The 27,108-nt window shown below is 37.6% G+C and overlaps 1 protein-coding gene across 1 annotated transcript in view; it reads left to right on the forward strand.

Annotated features, from left to right (window-relative positions):
- CACNA1C (calcium voltage-gated channel subunit alpha1 C) overlaps positions 1-27,108 on the forward strand; it is a 476,362-nt gene that overhangs the window by 283,030 nt on the left and 166,224 nt on the right. Inside the window, 4 exon segments of the mRNA XM_070946686.1 lie at positions 3,671-3,829; positions 6,691-6,887; positions 22,528-22,631; positions 25,990-26,162. Of these exon segments, the coding sequence (XP_070802787.1) occupies positions 3,706-3,829; positions 6,691-6,887; positions 22,528-22,631; positions 25,990-26,162 (598 nt within the window). The 5' untranslated portion in view covers positions 3,671-3,705.

Raw genomic sequence — 27,108 nt, forward strand, 5'->3', positions numbered from 1 at the left:
CTATTCATTCAGTGTCAAATGACATGTATCACATAACTAATGATAGATAAAATTCATTTAGAGGAATACTAGTTTTTATTGCATTGTCCCCTTTCTGAATAGCAGAGCCCACCTTGTTTGCAAAGATTCATTAGCTTTGATTGTGATCATAAAGCTGTGCAGGAATTGTTCCAGGTAGACTTTTACAAAGTATGAGTGATTTGGGGGCAATTTGGCACCAGATTTCATATGTGGAAATATCTTTTTATCTTGTGATTCCATGGATAATAAGCAAAAAAAAAGCTAATTATAATGGAAATAAAATGTACATATTAACACTTTCTGTCACAAAGTAGACATAAAACTACACAGAGTGTACACAGACAACAGGAATGGCTGCCAGCCTTTACCAATTAAAAAACTGTTTATTGGGGAACAATAAGTAGAGTTTGTGTCAGAAGATAATTAAGAAAATAGAACACCTTGCTTGTTCACCAAAAGGGCATTTCTAAAATGCTGCTTTTAAGCTATTTGGGTTCCAAATGGCAGGTCATTCCAGAAGGTTATCAGCAGTTCTGTTTGATCACATGTAGTGGGCATTAAATATGGCATTGAAGCACAAACTGGCAGTTGAATTGCCTTCTGAAAGGCAATGATATGTTTCTAGAGAATAAACCAAACAAATTCAGGTTGTAGATGCATGAATGGGAGAAACTGCAATTAAAATCTATGAAGAGTGGAATATGCCTATATTGGCTTTATTATCCCAAATACTCTACAATTCTAGTATCTAAATCTCTGTATTCTTTTATCATATTCTGAAAAGGGGAAAAATCCATGTATTCTTTGTGCTTTAATATTTATAGAAACATTAAACTGGGAGCACAGAGGGCTCTTCGTGTGGGTAGATGTTCTCATTTAAGAGAAAATATCCAATTCTGTATGGAAGAACTCAACTTAGAGTTGCCAAAGTTGGATTTGTGTATGAAAAAGTAGTCAGAAAGGTAATCTAAGCTCATACTGTTAAAGTATAGAGCTATATTTGCCAGCCAGGGAATTTCCAAATGTTTAGATTTAAGTCCTTAGCCAGCGTAGCCATTCTTGAAGCTGAACTCTGCACAATTGGAGGTTGTTCCAGTTGGGAAGCAGTGGCCTGGAGTGTGTTGTGACATATGGGATTGAGATTCATTTGAATATGAGTTCCAAATCTGTGCTAGAAATATGCTGCACTCAGTTCAAAAATTCAACCAGGCATTCAGACTTCGTATGTTGTATTGTTTGGCAAGAATTAAGAAATGTGATTGTTCCCCCATTACACAATTCAAGCATTTATTAGAAGTGATACCAGTGGTTATTTAAAAATAGGTTAATAAGCAGTTACAGCAAAGTACTGGGTTTATTTACCCAGGTACAAGTCTCAGTATGTTCATTACGGCTGATAAATGCAATTAGGATCGCGGTCTTAGGTTTATACAGCCTGTAAGATTGTAGTCTTCTACACTGAGATTGACTGGTCATCCAAGGAAAATCATCCAAAGAATTCCACTGCATACCTATTATTGAAATCAAAGGGATTTAAAGATACTGCAGTAATCTTTGGGTGGATTACACTCTAAATTAGACACTAGGAAAAAGGATTGATTGATTGATGAGCATAGGTGAAACAATATTATATGAAAAGGGCAGGAAAATAGGTGATCATAAGGAAAAAGTGAACCATTCATCCCTTTTCTTTTTATTATAGCAAGCCATACATTTATTTTGCCTTTTTAAAAATTCATATTTTGTGGTTATGTTGTAAGGTTTGTTTGCCTATCAAATGCTATCCTGTATTTTTTTGGAAGATAGCCAGCACATCATTCTACAAATTTGTGTGAAAGGAAACAGTCTACAGAAGCAACTGACAGCACTGTGTTTGATGTTAGACCCATAATTTCAATAGTCTCTTAGAAAGATATATTTCCATATTTTGACAAAACATGCCAATAATAAATCTTACTGTCTTTTGTCAAAAATAAATATTGACATAATATACTGATCCCTCGATGCAATTTTATGCTTGCAAGATCACTATCTGAATTTGATATCCTTTCATATGCTGTAAATAACTTTATGAGTGACACACTGAAGGGCTTCAATGGTATATGGAGGTAGAGTTTTGTTCCTGATGAATAGAAGGTGAAGAAGCCATTCTGATAATAGATGTCTGGATGCTATATCACCTTTAACGAAACATTAAGTATCTGATACTTCAATAATAGATACTTCAGAGCACACAAAAGGGTCATACAAACCTTGCCAATTGGCCACCATCATGTCATAATTAATTCTTGATGTGGTATCAAAGGGAGGAAACTTTCAGAAGTAAAGTGAAGCCAGAAGCAGTTCTACTGGAGTTCGGACTTGTAGGGCATGCTCAGCAACCTCTGAGAACATCAGTTGGAACTGCAGCTTTATGCACAAAGATGATTCATGTGCAAGCCATCTTTTATCCTGTAGAAACTAGACAAGTCTAAAGAGAAAATCTAAATCCTTCAGCACTCTAAAACACCAATCTTTGAATTTTAAATTGGTGAACCTAGAATTGATGGTATGCAGGTGCTTTGGTCATTAAAGTCACTGAATAACAATATCTGTGACAAAAGCTATCTATGAAAGCATATCATTATTGGTCATTTCTGTGACTATTAGATTCTATGTATTTCCTATACTAATGATACAATAATATGGTAATGTTTATTACAGCAACCTTTTTATCTGTGAATAAAGGTTGCAAACAAGAGCACATTTACTGTTCCATCACAAAACCTATAAAGTTATTCCTCAAAGAATAGAACTAATTTTCTAAAACCACCAAAACCTGCATCTCTGCTGTTATATTTCAGAAGTTTCTAAGTAACAAGTGATGTGGTATCCTTATTCAGTTAATTTTTGAATCAACAAGTCTGAATTTACTGAAATATATTGTTGTGTCAGATATGCTCTCTCAATTTTGATATAGGATAAAAGATATAGTCAGTAGACAGTCAGTAATAACCAATCATCATAATTTCTAAAACCAGAAAACAAGCAAACTTTTCATTTAAAGTTATAATCTGGGAGTATCAATTCACCACACTTTCCTTGTAGATGAAGAAAATGTGGAAATATTGTAAGACAGTGTGGCTTACAAACTAAAATTTTACCTGGTCCACCTATAAACCAGGACCCTTTGTAATACTTTTGTCCTTATTTCAGTTTAAAAAAAAATTAGGTAGAAAAATAAAAAATGGGATAAATGTTAGATCAGTTTAATTTGTAGAGTAGATTCAGTTTAATTTGTAGACTAGATTCCACTGCTGAAACCATGTATGCACCCTTTTGTAAATACAATAGATAAAAAATGTCAAAGAGATATCAAGTCCGATTGTAAATTCACAGATGAAGGTTGTCAGGTGCAAATAAGCACAGAAGAGTTTATTATTGATACCTGTACAAGAATCCAGTCAACCAATGGTCAAAGCTAAAGTCAGTGGAATTCACAGGGGAATGGACTTGAGTCTCATGGAGCAACACAATGACTCCAAACTTAATGACTTTTTTAGCTTCACCTTCCAGCTCAGCCTGCTCTTCTACAAAGTTTTGACCGCCATGTATTTTCTTCTATTAACTATACTGGTTTGTTCTTACCATGCTATCTTTGTCATTATAGGCCTTCAGGTGGTGTTAAATTCCATTATCAAGGCCATGGTCCCATTGCTGCACATTGCCCTGCTGGTGCTGTTTGTCATAATTATCTATGCCATCATTGGGTTGGAGCTCTTCATGGGAAAGATGCACAAAACATGCTACTTAACAGGGATTGCCACAGGTAAGTAATGTACTGAAGTGACCTCCATTTTGGTGTAGCCCTTAATGTGTGTGGAAGATGGATGTGGAAGATGTGTAACAATGCTATGCAAATGTGATGGTTAACTAACACTTAAACTTCACTTACTCTGGTTTGACCTCTTTGCATTCAGGGAGAAATTTCCTAGAAAGAAGGAATCTTCTGTGGCAATATTCAAGCTACAGAAACTTCTAGCAAATATTTACCATCTTTTAAACAGAAGTTGGACTATCCTTTTGTGTTATGTTTTAAAAGAATAAAGATTCTTTAAATAAGATTTTAGTAGATGTTTGGAATTTGACTGAAATCTGATTTCTGAATTGGCAAGTCAGGTGTATTTTTAATAAATTGAAGGCCTCTAGATGAATTTGCATTACTTCTGTACTTATTTACAAGTTTTCTCCCCCTCCCATCAGCCACCAAATCAGTTTGGAAAACTGATTTATTTCTTTACTTATTTATTAATGAATCACATTTCTATAGTCTTTTCCATGAGATGGATCATTGCCATTGGCAATTAAAGTCTGAGGTTCATCATAGGGACTTTGGTTTTGTCATTAGCTGATTCGTTTGGATTCAAATTGGCAATACTGAAAACAACAACTGTCATATTCTACTATTATGGCAGTTACTGTTCATAATGTTAGTGATAATTGTTTACTTGTTATATTTATGCTCTGGAGGACTTTGACAGATTCCTGATGGCTTATATCCATAAAACACTTTAAACCAATAACATCATTCTAACATAAAATGCAGCAGAAAAACACCATAATAATTATCAAGAAATAATAATACAAATGGTGATGATTATTCTTCAGTATCCCAACACCCTCCATAATCATTCTGTTATGATGAAATCATTAATCTGGCCTTTAAGAAAAGACTATTATCGAAAACATTTTCTGTGGGACTTTGCCCTCTTGACTTCCTGAACCAATGCAGCTTACCCAATACACTTGTTATGCAACTCTCATTCAGCAATAAGACGGGGGCTGCATTTTGGACCAAGGACTCTTCCAAGGCAGCTCCACATGCAGTCTATTGTGGTAATATAAGTGAGTGATGATAAGACTGTGAATAACCCAAGGTATCCACAGGGAATGATTTTTTTTTAAGTCAAGTTGATAGCTGTGATGATGGGATCAAAGCTCCACCTCTTTTTCATGTGCATTGCATGTGCAAAGCACATTAAAAATGATGGATTCTCATTCCTACCATCACAGCTGCCATCTTGACTTTTTTGATAATACTTTGCAGCAGTGGTGAAATCCAAATTTTTTTACTACCTGTTTGGTTCTGTGGGCATGGCTTGGTGGGTGTGGTTTGGTGGGTGTGGCAGGGGAAGGATACTGCAAAATCTCCATTCCCACCCCACTCTTGGGGAAGGATACTGCAAAATCTCCATTCCCACCCCACTCCGGGGGAAGGATACTGCAAAATCTCCTTTCCCACCCCACTCCAGGGGAAGGGTACTGCAAAATCCCCATTCCCACCCCACTCCTGGGGGGAAGGATATTGCAAAATCTCCATTCCCACCCCACTCTGGAGCCAGCGAGAGGAGGTATTTGCCGGTTCTCCGAACTGCTCAAAATTTCCACTACCAGTTCTCCAGAACCTGTCAGAACCTGCTGGATTTCACCCCTGCCCTGCAGATACCTTCAGTCACCAGACCTATGTTTGTAATTTGGTTGACTCAGTAATTGGAGACATAAATATACCTGCCTTAACTTTAACTTCAACTTCTGTGTATTTTGTGAAACGATTGCAACTGAGGTGTGTGTGTGTGTGTGTGTGTGTGTGTGTGTGTGTGAGCATTACAAAAATACAAAATAAATGAATTGGATCTTCTTCTTTTAACAGCCCCCTTCCTCACACGCAGACATATATCTCTATTTCCTTCCACACTGACCTTTCCCTTTTCCCAATTGAACTAGTTGGTGGAGTAAAAACCATGCTGGCTTTGTAGCAGTCATAATGGCTGTGTGAGACATGAAGCAACCCAAACTGAAGCAGAGAATTTCATGAATGTGGCTTCAGAGTGCAACATCAAAGCAGGCACTGTCAGCATATTGCTGTTTGTGTGTAAAACATCAATATCCAGAGAATTTTAGGATGGAGAAGGAGAGGAAGGAGGAGGAGAAGAAGGAGGAGAGGAGAAGAGTGCAGCTGAAGTGACTACATTTAGCTTTTAATAATAGGAAAGGGTGTATAGTAATAATAGGAAAGGCCATAGAGTTACCAATTATGTAGTTTTGAAGACCTTTACGTAGAGAAAATGTTGTCATAGTAAAACCAAAAAGTGTGTAACAAAATGCTCATTATAAAGTATTATTTCATCCCCGATGGTGGGAAGAGAAATTTAGGGATCCTCCTCTGAGCAAATCATTTACTAAAAAAGTAGTCTTTTCAACAAATAAATCAATAAAAATGAAAATTACATTTAATTCTATCAAGAATGAACAAAATAATTTCCAGTTCTTGTTTCTAAATTGGCAGGATTCTTACCAAGAGTACCTAGACAGCTTTGTGTAGTTTTCATCACCATTCTCCGTCAAGCAAAAAAGATGATTTCTTTTTAAAATCATACCAAAAATTTTAAAGAGCGCTTTTACACTTTAAAAAGACCCTCAGCGTGCCTATTTACAAATCCAGAATTGCCTTTCCTTTGTGTAGGTGATAACACTCGATTTTGAATGTGCCTTGTGTTTTGAGACACAATGCAACACAATCGGTGACTTAAATCCCTTGTCTCCATTCGCAACCCAATAGCTCTTTTCCTTACCACTTCACTGCACCATTTCAGTTGTCTGATTATTCTCTCTTTCTCTCCATTGTTTAAGATACACCTGCAGAGGAAGAACCTGCTCCCTGTGCTCCAGTATCTCAACATGGACGGCAGTGTCAGAATGGCACTGAGTGTAGGGCCATATGGGAGGGACCCAAACATGGCATTACCAACTTTGACAACTTTGCCTTTGCCATGTTAACTGTGTTTCAGTGCATCACCATGGAGGGCTGGACAGATGTGCTCTACTGGGTATGTATGAACTTAGTTTAAGGCAAGAAGATGCACCCCTCTTTTGCCATGCTCAGGACATGAGGTGGACATTGCTGTGCCATTGTGCTGCTTACTGTATTGTTGTCATGCAAATCACTTCCTTAACTGCTAAGTCAAACTAATGCAGTGCATTAAAGAGGTAGAATGATGGCCTCTTGCTATTAGATACACTCCTTTTGACATTAATTTTCTACTAACATGTTATTCGTTTGCTTTATGCATTTTTGCTGCATTCTTCCTAGAATTTTTACAAGGTAAAGACAAAGGATGAAATTCAAAAACCAAATATATATCCAGCTTGAGTTTAATTTATTTTAGGGTAAACAAAATTAGGTAAAGCACAGAAAAGAGTAAGAAATAGTGAGCCGAAGAAATTAAATTGTGAGATTAAAAAAAGAGAGAAAGAGAGAGAAATATTTACACTGTCATTTATTTTCTCTCATATTTTTCTACATCTGCAATCTTGCTTCCACAATGTCCATGTACTGATTCATACAATGCTTTGATTTTTAAACTTCTCAACGCTCTGTTCTTGAGGCTTTATCCATCCAATCACAACTATCTCATTCAGGCTCTATTTTGAATGAAATAGTTATTCATCAGGCCTAGAAGTGAGAGCAAAAATAACTTTAAAGTGAATGAGTTTCCTCAGCAGCATTTCCCAGTGGGGGTATGGAGTAATCTTTCAAGGTAGGCAAGATGGCAGGTACAATGTTATGATGTAAATAAACCCCATTCACATCTTGCTTGTTTTCACTTTTCACACACACACACACACACACACACACACACACACACACACACACAAATATCAGGCATCACTCTTCTTATTGAAGCTTTTTCTATGGTATGGCATAGATTTCATTTAGACATGGCACTTATAATTAGTAAAAAAACCCAGAATATAATGTATATATGGTATACCTAGCCACCTAGACCTGACATAAGTGAGAATGATTTCAGACCTCATTCCTTCTGTTCCAATGTTTTTCAGCCTTGGCAAGTGTAGATGTCAACTCCCAGAATTTCTCAGCCAGTGCGGGGGATTCTGAGAGTGAGTTGAAGTCCGCTCATCTTAAAGTTGACAAGATTGAAAACACTGTTCTACTCTGACCCTGATAAGACTCCAGGGTTAAAATATTCTTCCTTTGGAGCAGGGTGGACAATTAATTTTTCCAAGGAGTTACATCAGAAACTGGGAGTGTTATGGAGAATCAAACCAACAGGTCTGTGAAGGTATATATGTAAATGGAGGGCGGGGAATAGCCTTCAGATTGAAAGCAATACACTGAGGCAAGACAGGGACAGCCAAATGGATATGGTCTGAGAGCTGTAAAATGCTCAAGTCTGCTTTAGCGTTTATGCAAAGATTTTGCCCCAATATTCTTGTAACATTGCAAAAAATCCCGGGCCATACAGCGGAGATTGTGCTTTGTCTTGCTTGCATGTACAATTTGGCTCACCCTGTTGCAGAGTAGATAACAGCTTTAAAAAGATAGGAAACAAGTTTGAAGATCCAATAGAGCAGACATAAGGCATGTTTACCTGTAAAATTCCCTCCCATCCTCCAACATCTTTGAAATTGCATTCTTGAGTTTCACTGGGAAAGCTTGAAACTGAAGCCCACAGTTGCCCTGGAAACTCCTGTCAGGAAATCAAATTGGGGAAGAAAATAGGCAATAGATATAATTTACTTTCCTGACAGCCTTGACATGTTCTGTGAGCTTCGCTCATCCCTCTGCAGCCTGTTGAAACCTACAGAGCAAGATGCAGCCAGGAATGCAGTGATACTGACACACGGTCCCCCCACTTTAAAAAAAAAAAGTTATACGCAGAAACATCACCCCACAATTTTTGCCAGCTGTGTTTATGCTTTCTCACTTCTTTATCCTTAAGAGTACACAGGCTTGAATTAGCACAGTCTTCACACGCAAAGAGATTGTCTGCTTTGCACAACACAGCTCGCTGCATGCTACCTCCCCATGTATTTAATAAGAAAGAATCGGTGCTTTGTTTGAGATGGGCTTGTTTAAAAGAAAAAGAAAAAGAAAAGAAATCACAGCAAATTTTGCATGGTTGTAAAATATATAAGTCAAGGAAAGAAAAAAAATGCATACAATCAGCTCTGATGAATTCCACCCATCTCTGTTAGAAAGAAATGAATGTCTTGGGTGCCCAACTTTTATGCTAGTAATGAGTCACGAGGCTAAGACAATTGTGTGCCAATTTTGGGGGGGGGGTGGCAGAATTGTTCATCTACAAAAATCATTTTGTTTTATTTTGTTTAGATTTCCAAGTGCCTAGCGGGACTACAGTTTTTTTAAAACATAGTCAAAATTATTCAACATGAGCTTTTCCCCAAAAACATATAGTATATTGTATCTTCTTCAAAGGGAATTAAATGTAATGGATTACTTATTGGTGAATACTGAACAAATGTGTTCTAGAAGTTAATTGGAAAAGAAGGTGCTTTTTTCAGCCTAACTGTTAATACCCTGCTTGGGTATTATATAAGGGATATATTTCAGAAAATGTCATTTATGCTTTTCCCTTACACACCAGAATCATAAACCATGGTTTGCTGCTCCTGCGGGGAAATAAAAGGAAATTGGTTTTCCCCAAATGAGAAGGACGATTGCAGTGAACTTCCTGAGGAGCATGGTATTTCCTGCTTATTCCAGGCGTGTTCACTTAATTTAAACCATGGTTTCATTACAGTTATAACAAAACAAGACATTTCTGTGACTTGACTTAACAACAAAAAAGAAATTCCTATCCAGTGTCCTGCGGCGGGAAGGATGTCTTCAATATTCTTCTCTTTCTCTTTACTATACGCTATATTATTTTACTCCTTTCCAATTCTTTTCCCGCCTGATCCTTTCACTCTTACTTGAAAATAAGTTGGGTGCCAATATGGAAGATGGAGTGTTGATGGCAATAGTAGATATTTATTCAAAAGACAGCAAACCATGGCGTACGGTGAGATCACAATTCAATGGAGATGCTGAGAGGTTATGCGGGAGAGGTCTGCAAGCTGTGATCAAAGAAGACCCACATAAAAGGAGGCAGAATTTCAATCACACCTTCGTGGCTTCCATCTTGACTTTTTTTTTTCCAACCGTACCCCAGAGCAGTGTTTCTCAGTGTCAGCAGTTCTAAGATATGTAGACTTGATTGCCCAGAATTCCTTAACCAGCTTGCTACCTGGGGAATTTTGAAAGTTGAACTCCACACATCTTAAGAGTTGCCAAGGTTGAAAAACACTATCCAGGGGAATCCCCAGGAGGTCATAGCTCTGTTGAGTGCATATTTAATTTTCAGTTTCTCCCATTAAGAGGAGTATTTGGCAGGTGATGGGAATGATTTCCAGGTTCACACCTTGGGAGACTTTTTCCTCAACTGGATTACACAGAGACAAATAATTCAGGGAAGCATGTTTATTCTTATTAGCCATACATATATTTGTGTATGGCTAATAAATAAATGGAGGCTAAAACTTATGAATACCAGTTGCAGGAATTGGATATGTCTAGTTTAATTAAAAGAAGGACTAGGTGTGACATAGTAATAGTATTCCAATATCTAAGGGATGCTCCCCAAGTATGCCCATAACTTTATGTGTCTACTATTTTCATCTATATATTGAATAATGTAGGAGGGAATTTGAATTTGAAACAAAAAGTAGCTAAATGCAAAAACCCATTAGAATTCTCTTGCTTAAAACCAACATGGACACATTGTAGTCTCCCTTGATGCTTCAGTCAACTCTGAATAAAATATGATTAAAATACATCTGTTGGAAAAATATCAGGGCTTATAAATAAGAAGAGGCATTGTCAGTACTGTGTTTGTGATCCAATATTGGAAATGTAGAGAGCCACAATAGAATTCAAAATGGGAATTTTGCATATCCAGATGAGTTTTCATTTTTGTCTCTTGCCCCACAATCAGTGGTGGGATTCAACCGGTTCGCACCACTTCAGCCGAACCAGTTGTTAAATTGCTGGCTGGCCCCACCCCTCCCCTCCCCTCCCCTTGCAGAAGTCCCCACACGCCCCGTTTTAGTTCCCAGGAGGCTGCAGGGAGGCCTACTAGGCCCAAAAGGGGGCACGGGGGTGGCGCGCCTCCACGGCCCGTTTTTGCTTCCAGCGGGATGTAGGAGGCCAAGTGCTGCCTGTCACACCCCCTGGCCATGCCCACTATGGCCACGCCCACCCAGCCGGTCATTAGGGCAAAGAACCAGGTGTTAAATTATTTGAATCCCACCACTGCCCACAATGTACAGTGTGCAGCGATCTATATAAGACAATATATTCTATACAATGATGAACTTTTACTAAGAGAAATGAGAAAAAAAGTGTTGCAAGTTTCTGAAACTTAAAAGACATTCCCTTGCTGAGAACAAATGACAAACTGCTACTATATGATTGCCAAGAAACCAACATGGACATGTCAGTACAGTCACTGGGAGTCAAGCCAACTTAATCCAAGCTGTAGCCAACATAAATATACTATCTATCATGTTCACCCTATACCCCCAAAGTATTCTTGAATTAAGATTTACTGTTCAGGATTTTATCAGCAAGAAGGCAAGAACAGTAAGACCAAATAATACTGATGTTAGGACAGCAACATACTTTGGGAGTTGTACATTATGCTGTTCAAAAATGATATAACTCTATTTTGAACCTTGTAAAGAAACGCATATGCTGAAAATATAGAATTATTTCTTATACAATGAAACAGGGCTCCCCAACCCCCAATCCATGGACTGGCACTGGTCCGCTGCATGCCTGAAACCAGGCCAGGCAAACAAGCGAAGCCCCATCCGCGGGATGCAGGCAGCATGTGAAACCACACCCCCTCCAGTCTGTGGGAAAAAACCTCTCTCCACGGAACCAGTTCCTGGTGCCCAAAAGGTTGGGGGCCACTGCGATAAAAGGAACCTGGAACCTTCCTTCTAACTTCTGGATCCGCGTGTTCTATTTTGAAGTGAATATACTACAACTAGTCCTTCACTTATGATCACAGTTGGGACCCAAGCTTCTATTGCTAGGTGATGCGGTTGTTAAGTGAGTCATCTTGTGACCACATCCTATTTTACCACCTTTTTTGCCACCTTTGAGTGACTCGTGGTTGTGAAGTAAATCTACCTCCCCCTATTGAATTCATCATTGTTGAAAGCCAACTGGGAAGGTCGCCAAAGGTGACCACATGAGCTATGGATGCTGCAACCATCATAAATACATGCCAGTTGCCAAGCACCCAAATCATAATGATGTGATTGCAGGGACACTGCAACAGTTATAACAGGAGTGAGTAAAGAACCTTTACTACCAGTTCGCAATGGGATTGCGACACCTCCCGCTGGTTTTACTACCGGTTCTTATGAACCGGTCCGAACTGGGGGCAACTGTTCTGCCTCAGCTACGGACTCCAAAGAATGCAGCACACACAAAGTCCGTACAAACCTTAATTTACTAATTAAGGACTACAAATGAGCTTTCTTAGTAGTTGTTCGAAGACAAGTACAGTTTAAATCAGTCTTTTCTGAACAAGGGCTGTTAATTTAACTTCATTAACAGCTGACAAGAATCCAAAGAATAATAACTCAATTCTGAGGCAAAGTATTTCAGATAACTGTAATCTTACTGTGGTTGGCAGAATGCCCAGAAGCAATTTGCAGGAAAACTGATAAAAGAGAAACGAGCCGAACCAAACGTTTCTGGAATCAAGACGCGAAGGAATATGAACGAAGTTGTTTCCTGCAAATTGCATCAGTCGTAGTTCTTCCTTAAATAGGCTAGGGGAGTGGCCAATTAGCCCCAAGCCTTACTCTCAAGGAGACCTCCTCCTGAGGAGCCACTCCTGCCTTTTAACAGCTCTGTGCGCTCGTGCATCGAGAAAAGGCTCCTCCTCTTCTTCCTCTTCACTTATGGGAGCTTCTGGAGGTTCTGAAAGCCCTGGCTGCATCCCCACCTCTGGCACCACATCTTCTCCAGCCTCCTCATTGTCTGACTCGAGTGCCAGCTGCACAGGCTGCTGGTACCACACCAGCCTCCTCGCTGTCAGAATCAGCTACTAACTCTACAGGCCGCTGACGGGCCACAACAGGCAACCCACCACTGGGTCATAAGTATGAGAACTAATCATAAGTAAGGTAATCCTCCCAACCAAACATCCCCATGATCACATAATCAAAGTTCATCAGTTTGGTAACTGGCATGTATTTACGATGATAAATCTGATCACACTTACAACCTTCCCAGACAGCTTCTAATTAGTAAAGTCAATGGGGGAAGCCAGATTTGCTTAAGGACTGCAGTGATTCACTTAACAACCATGGCAAAAAAAAGTCATAAAATTGGACACATTTCACTTAACAACCAATGGAAATTTTGGTCCCAGTTGTGGTTGTAAGTCGAGGACTGCCAGTACTTGTAATGTGCTTGGGTAATTACTAGATGGCCTAGCTTTTATGTTATATCTTAAAGTTTGAAAATATCATCACTAAGTAGGATGAAAACGTGAAAGCTTATTTTACTGTTTATTATTGTTATTGTCAAATATTCAAATTGGTTATGTAAATCACTGAATAATATACACATTTGTGCTTTTGCATAGTAGTATTTTCAGTTTTGGGAAATGAAAACCTGGGACTGGAGGGATAAAGCAGCATTATAGAAAAGCCAGCAAATCTCCATCTTAATTAGCAACCATGTAGAAAGTAAATATTCCTGGATTTTTAATCATATTTGGAGATTCAGAATCCTAAACAATCATTTTTTGCATGTAGCTATATTTTATATTTTTGGAATGGATTCTTAAACTCTTAAGAAGATGAAAAGCGTTTTAAGTAACCAAAATTGATAAGCAGCCTAGACACAAACATAGTAATTTGCATTAACAGGTAAGGAAGGAATAATCAAGCTTTCTGTGTAAATAACCTTTGAGTCTTATGGATAGCACTTTTCTGAAGAGATGATGCAGAGAAGGAAGTAATCTTTTATATTAAAAATTATTATACTTCCAGCTAAGATAACCTACTAGGCAAATATAACATAAGCAAATTCATTTTGAAGATTTTTCTGAGCCTCCAGGTCAAATGTATAAACATTAGAATAGTAGGAAATTAACACAGCTGATAAGAAAATCTAATTCTAAGAAAACTGATAACACAATTCAGTTGAAGCAACAATATGAATCTCTGAATATCACATTTTATAATACAACAAGGTTATTTGTGAAGAATAATATATTGGAAAAGTATGGACATCAGCCTTGCCACCAAATGTTGGTTAATCTGCTTATAGTGTTCCCTATAGCTACCTAGAATTGTGAAAGCTGGACTTTAAACAAGCAAAGTTTTAGTTTAATCGCATTAAACTAAAACTAAACTAAAACAGGAAGAAAATTGACTTGTTTGAGCTGTGGATATGGAGAAGGCTCTTGCATACAGGTAGTCCTCCACTTACAATTCGTTTAGTGCAGTGTTTCTCAACCTTGGGAACTTGAAGATATGGGGACTTCAACTCCCAGAAATCCCTGCCCCCCCATGCCCAGCTGAGCCACGCGATCATCAGAGGCTGATCCAGGGAGATCTGCTGTTGACGGATCACATGGGTTTAATGCTCCAGTGTTGTTGAGCTACTTCCTGGTCTCACCATCCTTCTTTCCTCTGTGGCTTTAGTTGTTGCAGCTGCAGGTAAGATCTGCTGAGCTGCCCTTTTCCTGCCTCCTGACTGCTCAGCTTTTAGCTCTTCAGCTCAGTAGGAAAACTTCCCATGCTCCTTGGCTTTCAAAGCAAAAGAACAATGCCTTGAGCCTGCAGCTCCAGATGAAGAAGAAAATCTCTCTTCGTGTTCTCTACCAAGCTGTGGTTGCTCCAGAGTCAGTAGTGGGGTCATTTGAAAAGAAAAGGCACTACGGATCTTTCTTTCTCCATGATAAGCAGACCCAGCCTTCCACAGAGCAATATGGGATAAATAAATAGCCTTTGTTTTATGGTGGTGTACAAATACATCTGTGCATTTTTGTTAATATTGGCAACAATGAAAGACATTATTTTATATTCAAGTAGTTATTATTTACAGGATGCATGACTCATCATGTTTAATAAGAAACAGATAATGATGACATTGGATTAGTCATTCACACAAACACACATGCACACACACACACTCAATCTCACAATCCAAATGACAGAAGACAAAGAAAAGAGTTTAAACTATAAAGGACAGATCTATTGTCCAATATTCCAGGAAAAATGAAAAAATGATCTTAACTTTACTTCTAGAAAATGTATAAAATGTAGTGCAAGCATAGTAGGATGGATGGAAACGTTTATGTATGTCCTATTGATCCTTTGGACAATTTTCAAGGCCAAAGGGAGCCCTTTAAAAGAATCGGCCACCTTTGGTACATAACCCACGTCAAAATTTTCAAATTTCAACTTCCTTCAAAAAAATCATTGAAATGTGTTAATTTGCTTTTACAAAACTGTCTTGTGGGTATGCATTTTAGTGGCAGGGAAAGAGGGAATCATTAGTCTTATAGGGAAGGCTTTCAAATGTTGATGTTGAAAATTCACTCTTGTTGGAGATAAAAAGGTTGATGCGAGTACCTGTTCCCCTCTGCTTGGCAAATTGCTAAATGCATCCTCTAAAACAGGTCCCCAACCCCTGGGCTGCGGCCCACTACCGTGCTGTGGCATATTCGGAATTTGGCTGCACGAGTGGCTGGCTGCAGCATGCACGCACCAGTGGTGGGTTTCAAAAATTTTTACTACCGGTTCTGTGGGCATGGCTTGGTGGACATGGCACGGCTTGGTAGGCATGGCTTGGTGGGCATGGCAGGGGAAGGATACTGTAAAATATCCATTCCCACCCCACTCCAGGGGAAGGTTACTGCAAAATCCCCATTCCCTCCCCAATCCAGGGGAAGGTTACTGAAAAATCCCCATTTCCGCCTGATCAGCTGGGACTTGGGAGGCAGAGAATAGATGGGGGCGGTCAGAGGTAGTATTTACCGGTTCTCCGAACTATTCAAAATTTCTGCTACCGAAATTTCTCCAGAACTGGTTAGAACTTGCTGAAACCCACCTCTGGCACGCGCAGCTCAATTTACGTGAGTGGCGGGCTGGTGGACACTTGCACGTATGTGCCCCAGCACACCGCTCGTGCAGCCAAGTTCCCCTCTCCCCCCCTGAACCGAGCCACCAAGGTTGGGGACGGCTGCTCTGATAGTAAAACTGTGTTTTTGATAGATATTTTCAGATCTGATAGCTATGGAACTGAATACCTCTGATATAATGCTTTGTTCAGGATTTCTGCCCATCAGGAACCATTGTTAATCCATGGATCAGCTGAACATTCTTTGGTTAATTCTCTGCAATTTTACTAGGGTTTTCCCTTTCTCGCCTTGTTTCACTTTGAAAAGTAGTTGTAGTGACTGAAAATATAGCTCCCCTCTAATTCTCCTGTAGCTATTGCTGGCAGCTGGCAGGGTGCCAAATTATCTTGCTGACAAGCTGACTTTTTGTTTTTAATTTGTTGTCCTTAAAGGAGAATGTCAGACCATCTCTACCTAGGTTAATCTATCTAGATAAATTGGCTTTGCAATTTATGCATAAGGTGATAAATTGACAATTATTATTATTATAAGTACATATATAGCATCCCAATGCTGGTTATTATTTAAAAAAAAACCATGCCCATGTCTTTCCATATGAATTCAAGCAGTGGGTGTCATTGGTTTGAAATATATTATGCAAAGTAGCATCTTCCCCTTTAATGGATAGCATTTAATTGCACTGAGTTGCTCATTGTTCTTGTAATGACTGTTATCCTGCTAATGACTGTTATCCTGCAAAGGTTAAACTACCATATAATGAAGGAACCAAGGAAAGGCCTAAACAATTAAAGCAAGTCTTGCAAAAAAAAAAAAAAAAGGAGTTTAATCTCTGATGTTGTTATCTACTTTATAAGCAAAATCTCATTCATTTTCTTTCATAGCTTGAACTGTAATTCATTTCTGCCTTGGGTAACTTTAACTGCAAGGCAGGCTCTTTTTAGTTTTGTATTCACCCTAATTCCAAGGATATTTATTTATTAATTTGGGCCTTTGAATCACATTGTTGAATCCTGGTGATCTCCATGGACTAGTCATTATAGGTTTTTTTAGCAGGATTTCATAAGCGGTTTGCCATTGCCGCTTTATTAGGGCTGAGAGGGGATGACTGGCCCAAAGTCACTCATCTGCTTCCTGCCTAAGAACTCAAATTTCCCAATTTCTAGCCTGGTGCCTTAATAAATAACTAGACTAAACTGGCTCTCAAGCATATTTATCTTGAAAGTTACAACTCAGAAATTGTCTCTATTTCCATCTTGAAATATCCCAATATGGTTGCTATAGCTTGTACCTATATAAATATGTTTAGATCTGGAATTGTAAGGATAATGATATTAATTGGAGCTAGAATATACCACTAGGGTCTTAAGATGGAGTACAGTGTTTTTTGTGTTGTGGAAATAGCCATCCAATTTGGCAGACAAATTCAAATGATGTTGACATAAGAGCTTAAATTTTTCTTTAGATTGATTATGGCCCCTCGGCTCTAGGAAACAGAATTCTTTATTAATGGAATTTAAATCTTTTTTGGGGGGAATCTAATTCTGCAAACTAGAACAAAATGGCTGCATTTTTATAGATTTAATGTGGTGTCACACAACCATCCAAAACATCCCTTAAAGAAACAAACTTCTGATTTTCAACACTTCATACTACTCTTGGTTAGACTGAAAAGGCAAAATATTTGAATCTTCAAACAGATGTATGAAATGTAGATAAATTTCAGCCACAAAGAAAGTCCACATAATCCAATTTGATTGCCAATGGCAAGATCAACAGCAAGGTGCTGCCCCTATCTTGTCTTTCACAAGATACAATTGTAGATTATAGCAGAAAATATCCACCCATTATATGAACGGGTGATTTTTTTTTATTAAAGCCAAAGGTCACCAGCTTAACAAAAAACAAAATGTCCAGATAACAATGCAATACCTAAGAACAGTGTCATAAAACATTTAGGTTATATATTAAAACTTGCTGGCATCCCCATTATCTGTTGCAATACTTGACATGCTGCCATGCAAATTTTTACTATATTTTAGGTTGTAACTGGCAATCTGTCTGTGAGAAATGGGTAAAAAGTATTTATTTGGGTGGAACTAACAATGTATGTTTGTGATGCTTAAACAGTATATTTTTTTTCTTTAGTCTGCTTCTGCTTTTGGAAGTGCTTCCTCTTGTGATTAAAATAATTTAAATTATAAGAAAGTAGAATATTAAGAAGACCTGCCATACATCCAGTGAATGCAAATTGGATTGTCTCTGTGTATTAAATCTGATGCATTTTGGTAAATTTTATCAAGAAGCAGTGTTCCAGAATCCTTCAGAGAGTTCTTACTCAGCTCCTGGAGGTATGTTAGTATGCTTGAAGTTTACTGTCTGCTTCAACAGCAGATCAATACTGAAAAATGTGCAGCAGCTTTTAGTGAAGATGATAGCATGATTGGGCTTTTGCAAGAGATCCTCAGTGGAGTGGAAAACTTTCCATTTGATGATGCTAAAACCCAACAAAATACAACAAATGAAGACAACATCACAGAAAGGGGAAATGTCACAGAGTCCTTCATGCTCTATTGCTTGCTTCCATTTGCGTTTCCAATGTTCTGCTTCTCACTCTCTGACTCACTTGTTCTCCTTTGAAAAGCATACGAAAGCTACTAAATGCTCGTTTGCTAGATATTCATCTTTTTACAAGTGACAGTCTGGTGGCAAATCTGAGTAGTGTTTTTTAGTCCAATTGGACAGTCAAGGCCCTGTCTTTTCACACTTGTACAGTGCTTACATATATTGGAGGTGATTACAAGAGATCCTGGCACCCTCAGGATTTTTGCAATTGTCTGTCATTGTCTTTCTTAATCCTTATCTGGATGATCTCTTCCAACATAAAAAAAAAATCCCCACAAGAATCTGTGGCATTTGATTCTACTTCTGCAGTTTCATCATCAGAAAAATGGTGGCTTTGTCCCATTTTATGAACAATGGGATCTCAGCAAATTCAATTCTGTCTATGAAATTTCAGGGAGATTATATGGTTTGTGGTTAATTAAGCTCGTGATATCCCCACAGACAATTAATCATGAGTTTCTACTTAGATTTTAATCTGTGATTGGTTTTCTTCAAATGATCGTCTGGATAGCAACACAAACTGCCTGATCACCCTGTAGAGGTATTTAATAGGCACCCTAGTTTCCCAGAAATGTTGAATCAGTCTTTAGAAACTGAAGAGAGAGTGAGAGCTCTGTAAATCACTAGAGTTCCCACCTAGAGCTTCAGAGAGATGGAGGATTCCTTGTGGAGATTCTTAATAGGTTTGTTTGTTTTTATGCCTTCAAGTCACTATTGACTCCTAATGATGGACTGAATTAGTCCCTGCAGCGTTCTTGGAGAGATTTCTAAAGTGGTTTTGATTGTCTCCTTTCTAGGGATGAGTGGGAGTGATTGGCCCAATGTCATCTAGTAGTCTTCATGCCTAAGACAGGACTAGTACTCACAGTCTCCCAATTTCTAGCCTGATACCTTAACCACTACATCAAACTGGCTCTCCTGTTAGTATGTATAGAAGCATACATGTGAAGCAAAGAAAACCATTTGAAAAGTATCTGAGATCAACCTGTTCTTATGGGTAATTATTTTTGTGGAACAGCAAAAGCGACTTCCTGTTTTTTCTGCTACTATGGCAGTGACTCTGATTCATCTTTAATTTTCTGATAACTCTACAAACAAAAAAAAAGTGGTTTTACTGCCAGAGGAAAACATTTTTGTTGCTTTTCATAGTCCCCTAATAGACAACTTGGTTTCCTGGCCATTCATTAAGGTCAGCAGGAAATACCTTTTTCTCTCCTTCGCGGCTATCTTCTCATGAAATTGCTGTATATGTGGGCAAAGGCCTCGATTGCAGTGCCCAGAATGTGAGATTTTCCGCTCCAGGTTATCCATCTATCTCTTTCCCCATCTCCACCCTTTCCCCACCGGCATTCCAAAATTGACTTTAACAAGTGGTTGCATTGTGATCTCTTTTCCTGTGTTCCTTTTTAAAAAAATGCTGTAAGTGGATTTTCCCTGTGCTTTTAAAAGGAAACAACAGTAGATGATATGAACCTCAAGTTCACAAATGCCAGATCAAAATCTCATACCCAATAGTAATAGTGTAGTACAAACAAGAATGCAATTTGTGCAAATGAAAATAATGAAATCCATCCCAAACTTAACATTTGCTTCAACCAATTCCATTAAAGACAGTCCAGTGAGATTGGCATTGTCAGTAAGCAAAATCCACAACTATGTATCTCACCTTATGATTCTGTTGGTTGGTAAATAATGTAACATTCCTGGCCATTTTTAAAAATACTGAATTTATGGATATATTAGCCGAAGGCACAAAATGTATGTGTTCTGTGACTAAAGACAGAAAACAAGTTTATAAGGATAAGATTTATTATAGGCACTCTGTACTCTAACCGTTGATTTTGGTTGATTACACTCTAGTGGTTTTCTATATTATTAAAAAGTATTTGTTCACAGGGAGTGCCTGTGAAGCATGGACGTAGCAGAATGGTAAAACTTCCTCTGCTTTTGAAACTTCCAGCTTATGTTAAGAAGAATGGAAAGTATGCTGATATTGTTTTCGCTGTACTTTTTCTGCTTAGTGCACATTGGTGGTCATAATTTTTCTCTAGCAACAGAAATATGCACCAGATTCAAAATTGGCTTATGTGATGGATACATATCACATAGCTACTTTGGCTGTAAAGCTATCATTTGCTCATCCCTGCTCCATCCCAGGAATGACTTGCTAAAACCTCTTTCTGATAGTGCTTTTCTTTCCTATAAAAGACTTGCAAGATAATTTGTAGCTCATCTCAATACATTATAGTTTTCATGTTGAGTTGATATTCCATTCTGATCTATCTGATGGGGGGTAATATTGCATGACTATGCGCTAAGGCATCTTAGGGCCATGTTTGATGCAACATTAGCTAGAGGAAAAGTTGTTTTATGTGTCTGCTATCCAGCAGGACAACCTAGTTAAAGACCCTTAAAGATCCACGGGGCCTATATGTTTAAAAAAAGGAAAAGGAATACTAGTGTCTTTAATTTAATCCAGTAGATTATCTATCAGATCCTCTAAAATTTGTTCATTCAGAGATGTTCACAGGGTATGATAAAATAAAATCTAGATGGTGGCTATGACAGTGCAATTGAAGTCAAAAAATGGTTGTGATAGGTAGATCCATATAAAAAATAGGTAATTTTGAGTGGACTTTCACAGCCACCATCTTTGTGTCATATCTTGCAGATATCCTTTCATTCACTTACCAGTTACACATTACTATGATTTTCCCAATTCTTTGGTTTCCGTTATAAAAGGAACCCCAAATGAGATAAACGTTTCCACAGAATATCAGTATTCATTGTTCATAATAGTTTTAGATGCTACCCCTTAGAGTGTTGTCTTTAAATCCATGGAGTTATTGGAAATTGAAGGAACAAATCGGTTCAGTTGCCATATTGATCACATGTTTCTATAGAACAGAGACAGGATTATACATTTGTACCCCAAAAAGAAATTCAAAGAAAAGTCAAATTTTACTTTCCTTTTAACAACCAAGATGGGTGTTGAAACTGCGGAAAGATATGCTTTGTTGGATATGTGTGGCGCCTGAAGCCATTACGATTTGTAATTTCCTCATAATGCTGGACCTAATGTGAAGTATTACTAAAAATTCAATGCTATATATTGTATTCAGCTAGTAAATCATATAGGAATTATTGGAGGATATTAATAAATGTTTTGGATTGGCCCCTTTCAGGCCAAAAGGAAATGTTTTTAAAATATATGTAAATGTATTTGGAAAAAGGAAACCTGACAAAATTACATATAATTTTTAAAATGTATGTGCAGAATATACTCTAATGTGAAGAGAGTAGTTGTTTTGAACATAATATTTTCATAATTTAAGGTTCTCACTTAAGGACATTATTAACAGTAAAAATAGCAATCATTGTGTCAAAAGAAAGCTCTCCAATAAACCACAATTAAACTCCACATTAAGAAACTGACTTTAAAAAAAATTAAAACAATATCAAGAGTTCTCTTGTTTATTATTATTATTTTCTAATGTATTACATTAAGCTATATTAACCTACTGAATATTTGTTTGTGGTGCATTATTCATCAGTCATTGTCTATTTTTTTTAACTGCCAGAAATGAATTTTTATTGCTAAGAGGCATCTCTTTTTCCTTATTTAAATAAAGACATGTACATAAGAATGCTTCCAGTTCTATAATGTGATTGAACTCTCACTTTCTGATCTCCCATAATGTCTTGAGCCACTAGATCTCCAAAATAACTCAAAATAAATAACAACTATAACATTTCCAATTCTCCGAGTCAGATAGATGGGCCTGATGTGTAAACACCTCTGTCTTCTCTTCCTAACCATTTCTGCTCTCTGTCTCTGTCTTCTAACTACCTTCCATCTTTCCAGATGCAGGACGCTATGGGCTATGAGTTACCCTGGGTGTACTTTGTCAGTCTGGTCATCTTTGGATCCTTTTTCGTTCTTAATCTGGTTCTTGGTGTGTTGAGCGGGTAAGCTGTTAGTTTTGGTGTTTTCTTCTCCTCATGCTGCAGGGCAAGACTCCAGGATCAGGATCCTTCCATGTCACCAAGCTTCTTAGCTTGTCATAAACCCAAGCAAAGAGTCTGTTTAATGAAAATTTACATATCATTAATATGTCTAAGGGCAGTCACATTACAGTAGGACTATATAATAATACCTCCATCAGGAGTGGAGAACTTAGAAAATTTGTGCATTCCTACACAGATGGCTCCTATCTCGCCTTGTCTTCATAATTGACTCACTCAACATTCAAATTCAGTGCTGGTGGCTGAGGTTCCCTTCAACTGGAGATTTGCAATGCACAGGAAATAACTTTTTCTCACTAATTATCATTCCACTCTTCCAGGTCAATGATGCCATAGGAAGGGAGTGGCCCTGGATCTATTTTGTTACACTAATCATCATAGGCTCATTTTTTGTACTTAACTTGGTTCTCGGTGTACTTAGCGGGTAAGCAATAAAAAGGAAAAAAAGGTTTTTCAATTGTTTTTTGTTATTTATTCTCCTTGCTTCTACAATGATATTTCTATTCTTTGGGGTGGTGTTATGGATATACTGTAAGTGTTGATTCAGCATCTACATTTCTTTTGATAATATCAATGGTCTTTGGCCAAACCCTATATGGTGGCACAGTAGTTAGAATGCAGTATTGTAGGCTGACAGGTGACAACATTCATGACAGTGGAACTAGTCACTAGAGAGAAATTAAATGTATTCAAACTGAGGCGAGACCATCATCTTTGCATCAATTTAGATTCCTACATTGAGAAGGAATTTGGGCTCAATGTTGTAAATTAAAATGATAATTCTGTGTATTCCATGTTTATATTTTACCAGTTGGAATATATTATGTACTTTCTTAGTTTGACAGCCAAAAACTAGCAATACTGGAGGATCATTGTAAAATCAATTTGGCCTATAAAAGTGCTAAATTAGGGTTTGGTATAACAGTAATGTTGGAATACCAAGAATACATAGATGCTAAGAGAAGAATTTGGTGCCATGGTTTAAAGTTGATTTATGAAACCTGCCTTATTAATTTAGCTAAACCTGGCATCCTGTGTTATTCCTGGTTTGTTTTTGTGTTTGTTCTCTTTTACAAATCCTGAAATTGCAAGATAAATAGTACTTGAATAGTACTTAATAGTACTTGAAAATAAATATAGATTAATTCCCAGATTAAATTGTGGTCAAATGGCTTTCTCTCCAAACTCTTCTCTCATCCTCAGTCTTCACTCTACTTACACTCTGCTTTCTGTGAAATAATCTCTGTTCACATCCTTATCACCTGCTAATTGGATTATTGTAATGTAGTTTATTCAATACCCTTAAAACCATTGAAACTTCAGCTGATAAACAGTGCAACTGCACATATGGTTCCAAGACAGAAACATTACTGCCGCATAACACCACAACTGTAGCAACTCTACTGGTTCTGATTGTTTTCATGCACACTTTAAGGAACTGGTTGTGATCTACAGTATAAAACTTTATATCCTTGGAGCTCACTGTAACTTCAAGAGTGCTTCTTCCAAGTAGAATATGTATGCCTGCCCAAAGTACCTGCTGAGAATCCCCATGATAAGAGGGGACATTCACACAAAAGCAGAACAGATGAAACACGGAGCACAAAGCAGCAATGCATAACCATCAGAACATCTCCCTTGGTTCCTAGGAAACATTCCTGCAAATAGATTGGCGAAATAGTTGTATACCTTGGCTAGAAATTTGGATGTTGGCAAAAGACATGCAGATGAAACAAACCAGGAATTAACCAAATACTCTATGTTGCTTTATTTTAACCTGTACTATATAAGCTAAACACAATTTGGCCCTCGTGCGATACACAAAGATGTAGGAAGGAATGGAAATTGAAATTACTTCACAAAATGCCAAATAAAAGAGAATTGTGGGTAGATGCATTTTGATCACAGGTTGATACCCAGTATACTACCATCATTCGAACATTTTTAACCCTGTATTAGATGTTCCAGAAAGATGTCCTTTTGATATTAACATAATGGTTTTCCCATGTAGAATGCTCTGATGCAAAAAAAAAATATACAGAACCCTATATGTAGTAGATGGCAAATATCTGCTTTGCTGGATGTAAATTTCCATCAGTCTTGCAGGAACACCAAGCAAATCAAACTATTTATATATATATTCAGGTTCAGTCTTTGATTCTATAATTTAAAAGATTACAAGATGTGTAAAATATAGTTCTTAAAGCCAGGACAATTGCTACCAGGTAGCAGATCTGATATTGTAATAAAGGAATCTGAAGTCTAATGTCAATATTCTTTCTGGTGTTGAGCATAAATCTTCTAACTTTTATTATTAAAAGACATTTTTAAATAATAATGTTTAATATTGCAGGGCCAATACAGCCTAGGTTGCATTTTCTAGTGGATAATACAGGGCAACATTACAAGAGATTGGACTCCACAGACATAAAAAATTAAATTTAATATTCTTGGCTTAATAAAAAAAAATCTTTAATACTGTTCACCTTACTTATATGAAGTGCTGCTCAGAAAAAGGCACCCAATCTTGACTAGTTTTTCTTATGGTCCACCTTTTCTTTAATGTTCCTTGGTACAAAAATGTGGGCTTTAGTAGACAAACTCTTATGGTTTTTCCACATTTGTAATTGGTCTATTTATTTTATTAGCAAAGGTCTTTCCTAATTAATTAATTCACTGAGATGCTTTTGATCCTAAAAATTAAATAAAGTATCTTGTAATGTTCTATTTTAAAATTTCTCATGATTAGAATCCTGACAATGGAACAAAAACCAAACAATAGGACAGAGAACTTGAGACAGCAAATCGATATGACATATCTGCCTTATATTCCTAGTAATGTATTGAATGTAATATTGCACCAGGTGTAGGAGATTTTAACAATAACAACAACAACAACAATATCTACATCTCAAGTTACAAAAATAATTTGAGATGCAGCACAGAGAGCTCACATCAATGGTGGGATTCAAGTAATTTAACAACTGGTTCTCTGCCCTAATGATTTCTTCCAACAACCAGTTTGCCAAACTGCTCAGAAAATTAACAGGTTCTCCTGAAGGGTGCGAACTGGCTGAATCCCACCACTGGCTCACTAGCAGTTTTAAACCCTAGCAACATACCGTATCTTGAGGAACCACAGTGCTTAAATTAACATGAGCAGCTGAGTTATCATACCAAGAAACTTAATATTTTAAGGGCAATTCAAGTTATTCTCTTATCTTCTCTCTCTTTCTCTTTTTTTTTTCTTTCTATTTCTCTCTCTTCTGTTCTTTTAATTTAATCCCCTCCTTCTCACCAGGGAGTTTTCTAAAGAGAGAGAAAAAGCAAAAGCTCGAGGTGACTTTCAGAAACTAAGAGAGAAACAGCAACTGGAGGAGGACCTAAAGGGATATCTAGACTGGATAACTCAGGCAGAAGATATAGATCCAGAAAATGAGGATGAAGGCATGGATGAGGAGAAGCCCCGAAACAGTAAGAAACTTTCTCCTGTTTTCCTTTTTGCTCCTAGCCGGAGATGATTTCTGAAAGTGCTCTGCATTTTGAGAAACATCATGAGCTGAAATATGTTGTTTTCCTTCTGAATCAAATATTGCTTTATAAAATAGGATGGGGAAGATGAAGAAGTCGATATAATTACTATTGATTCCAAAAGACCACGTCTTTGCTTGGCACTGTGTATTACAGAGGAAAACTGGCATATACATTTTATTAGAGATGTGGTTTAAAATGTGCTTTGGGCTCTGTAGGTTTATTGAACTGCAATTCATCCTTTTCCCTTTGAAATAATTATCTTGAATACTTCAAGCTGACTCAGCCTTGTGCTCGTGTTTGTAACATTTCTGAAACATCCTTTTGCCAAAAATTTTCAGGCCAAATATAAAAGCAATACTATCAGTAAAGTAAATACAGTACCAGAATGGCCCTGTGAACTTAAATAGATATCTAACATACTACGTGCATTATGAGAATAATATCTCTAGAATCAGAATCAAAATATCATCTGTATAATTTGTGAATTCATGTTATTAGAAAAATATCAGCTCCACATTATGAACCTTGCTTTGCTATGGTGGGAAGGTAATATTGCTTGAATGATGCCACTGTTCCAATCACCACCAAGATGAATTGTTGCAGATTTTCTCAAGGTATTTTTGAATGTATTCTGTCAAATTTACAGTATATCAAGAATTAGCCAGAATATGGGGTGGGGAGGCTCAATCGGTTATCTGACCTGTTCCTGTATCAAAATGAGAGATATTCTTTGGTTGCCAGCAGAGGTGGGTTTCAGCAGGTTCTAACCAGTTCTAGAGAACCGATAGTGGAAATTTTGAGTAGTTCAGAGAACCGGTAGTAAAAGTTCTGACTGGCCCCACCCCCATCTATTCTCTGCCTCCCAAGTCCCAGCTGATTGGGAGGA

The sequence above is a fragment of the Pituophis catenifer genome, unplaced genomic scaffold (assembly GCF_029215685.1).
Source record: "Pituophis catenifer annectens isolate HBS135680 unplaced genomic scaffold, rPitCat1.0.hap2 SCAF_7, whole genome shotgun sequence".
Taxonomy (NCBI): Eukaryota; Metazoa; Chordata; class Lepidosauria; order Squamata; family Colubridae; genus Pituophis; species Pituophis catenifer.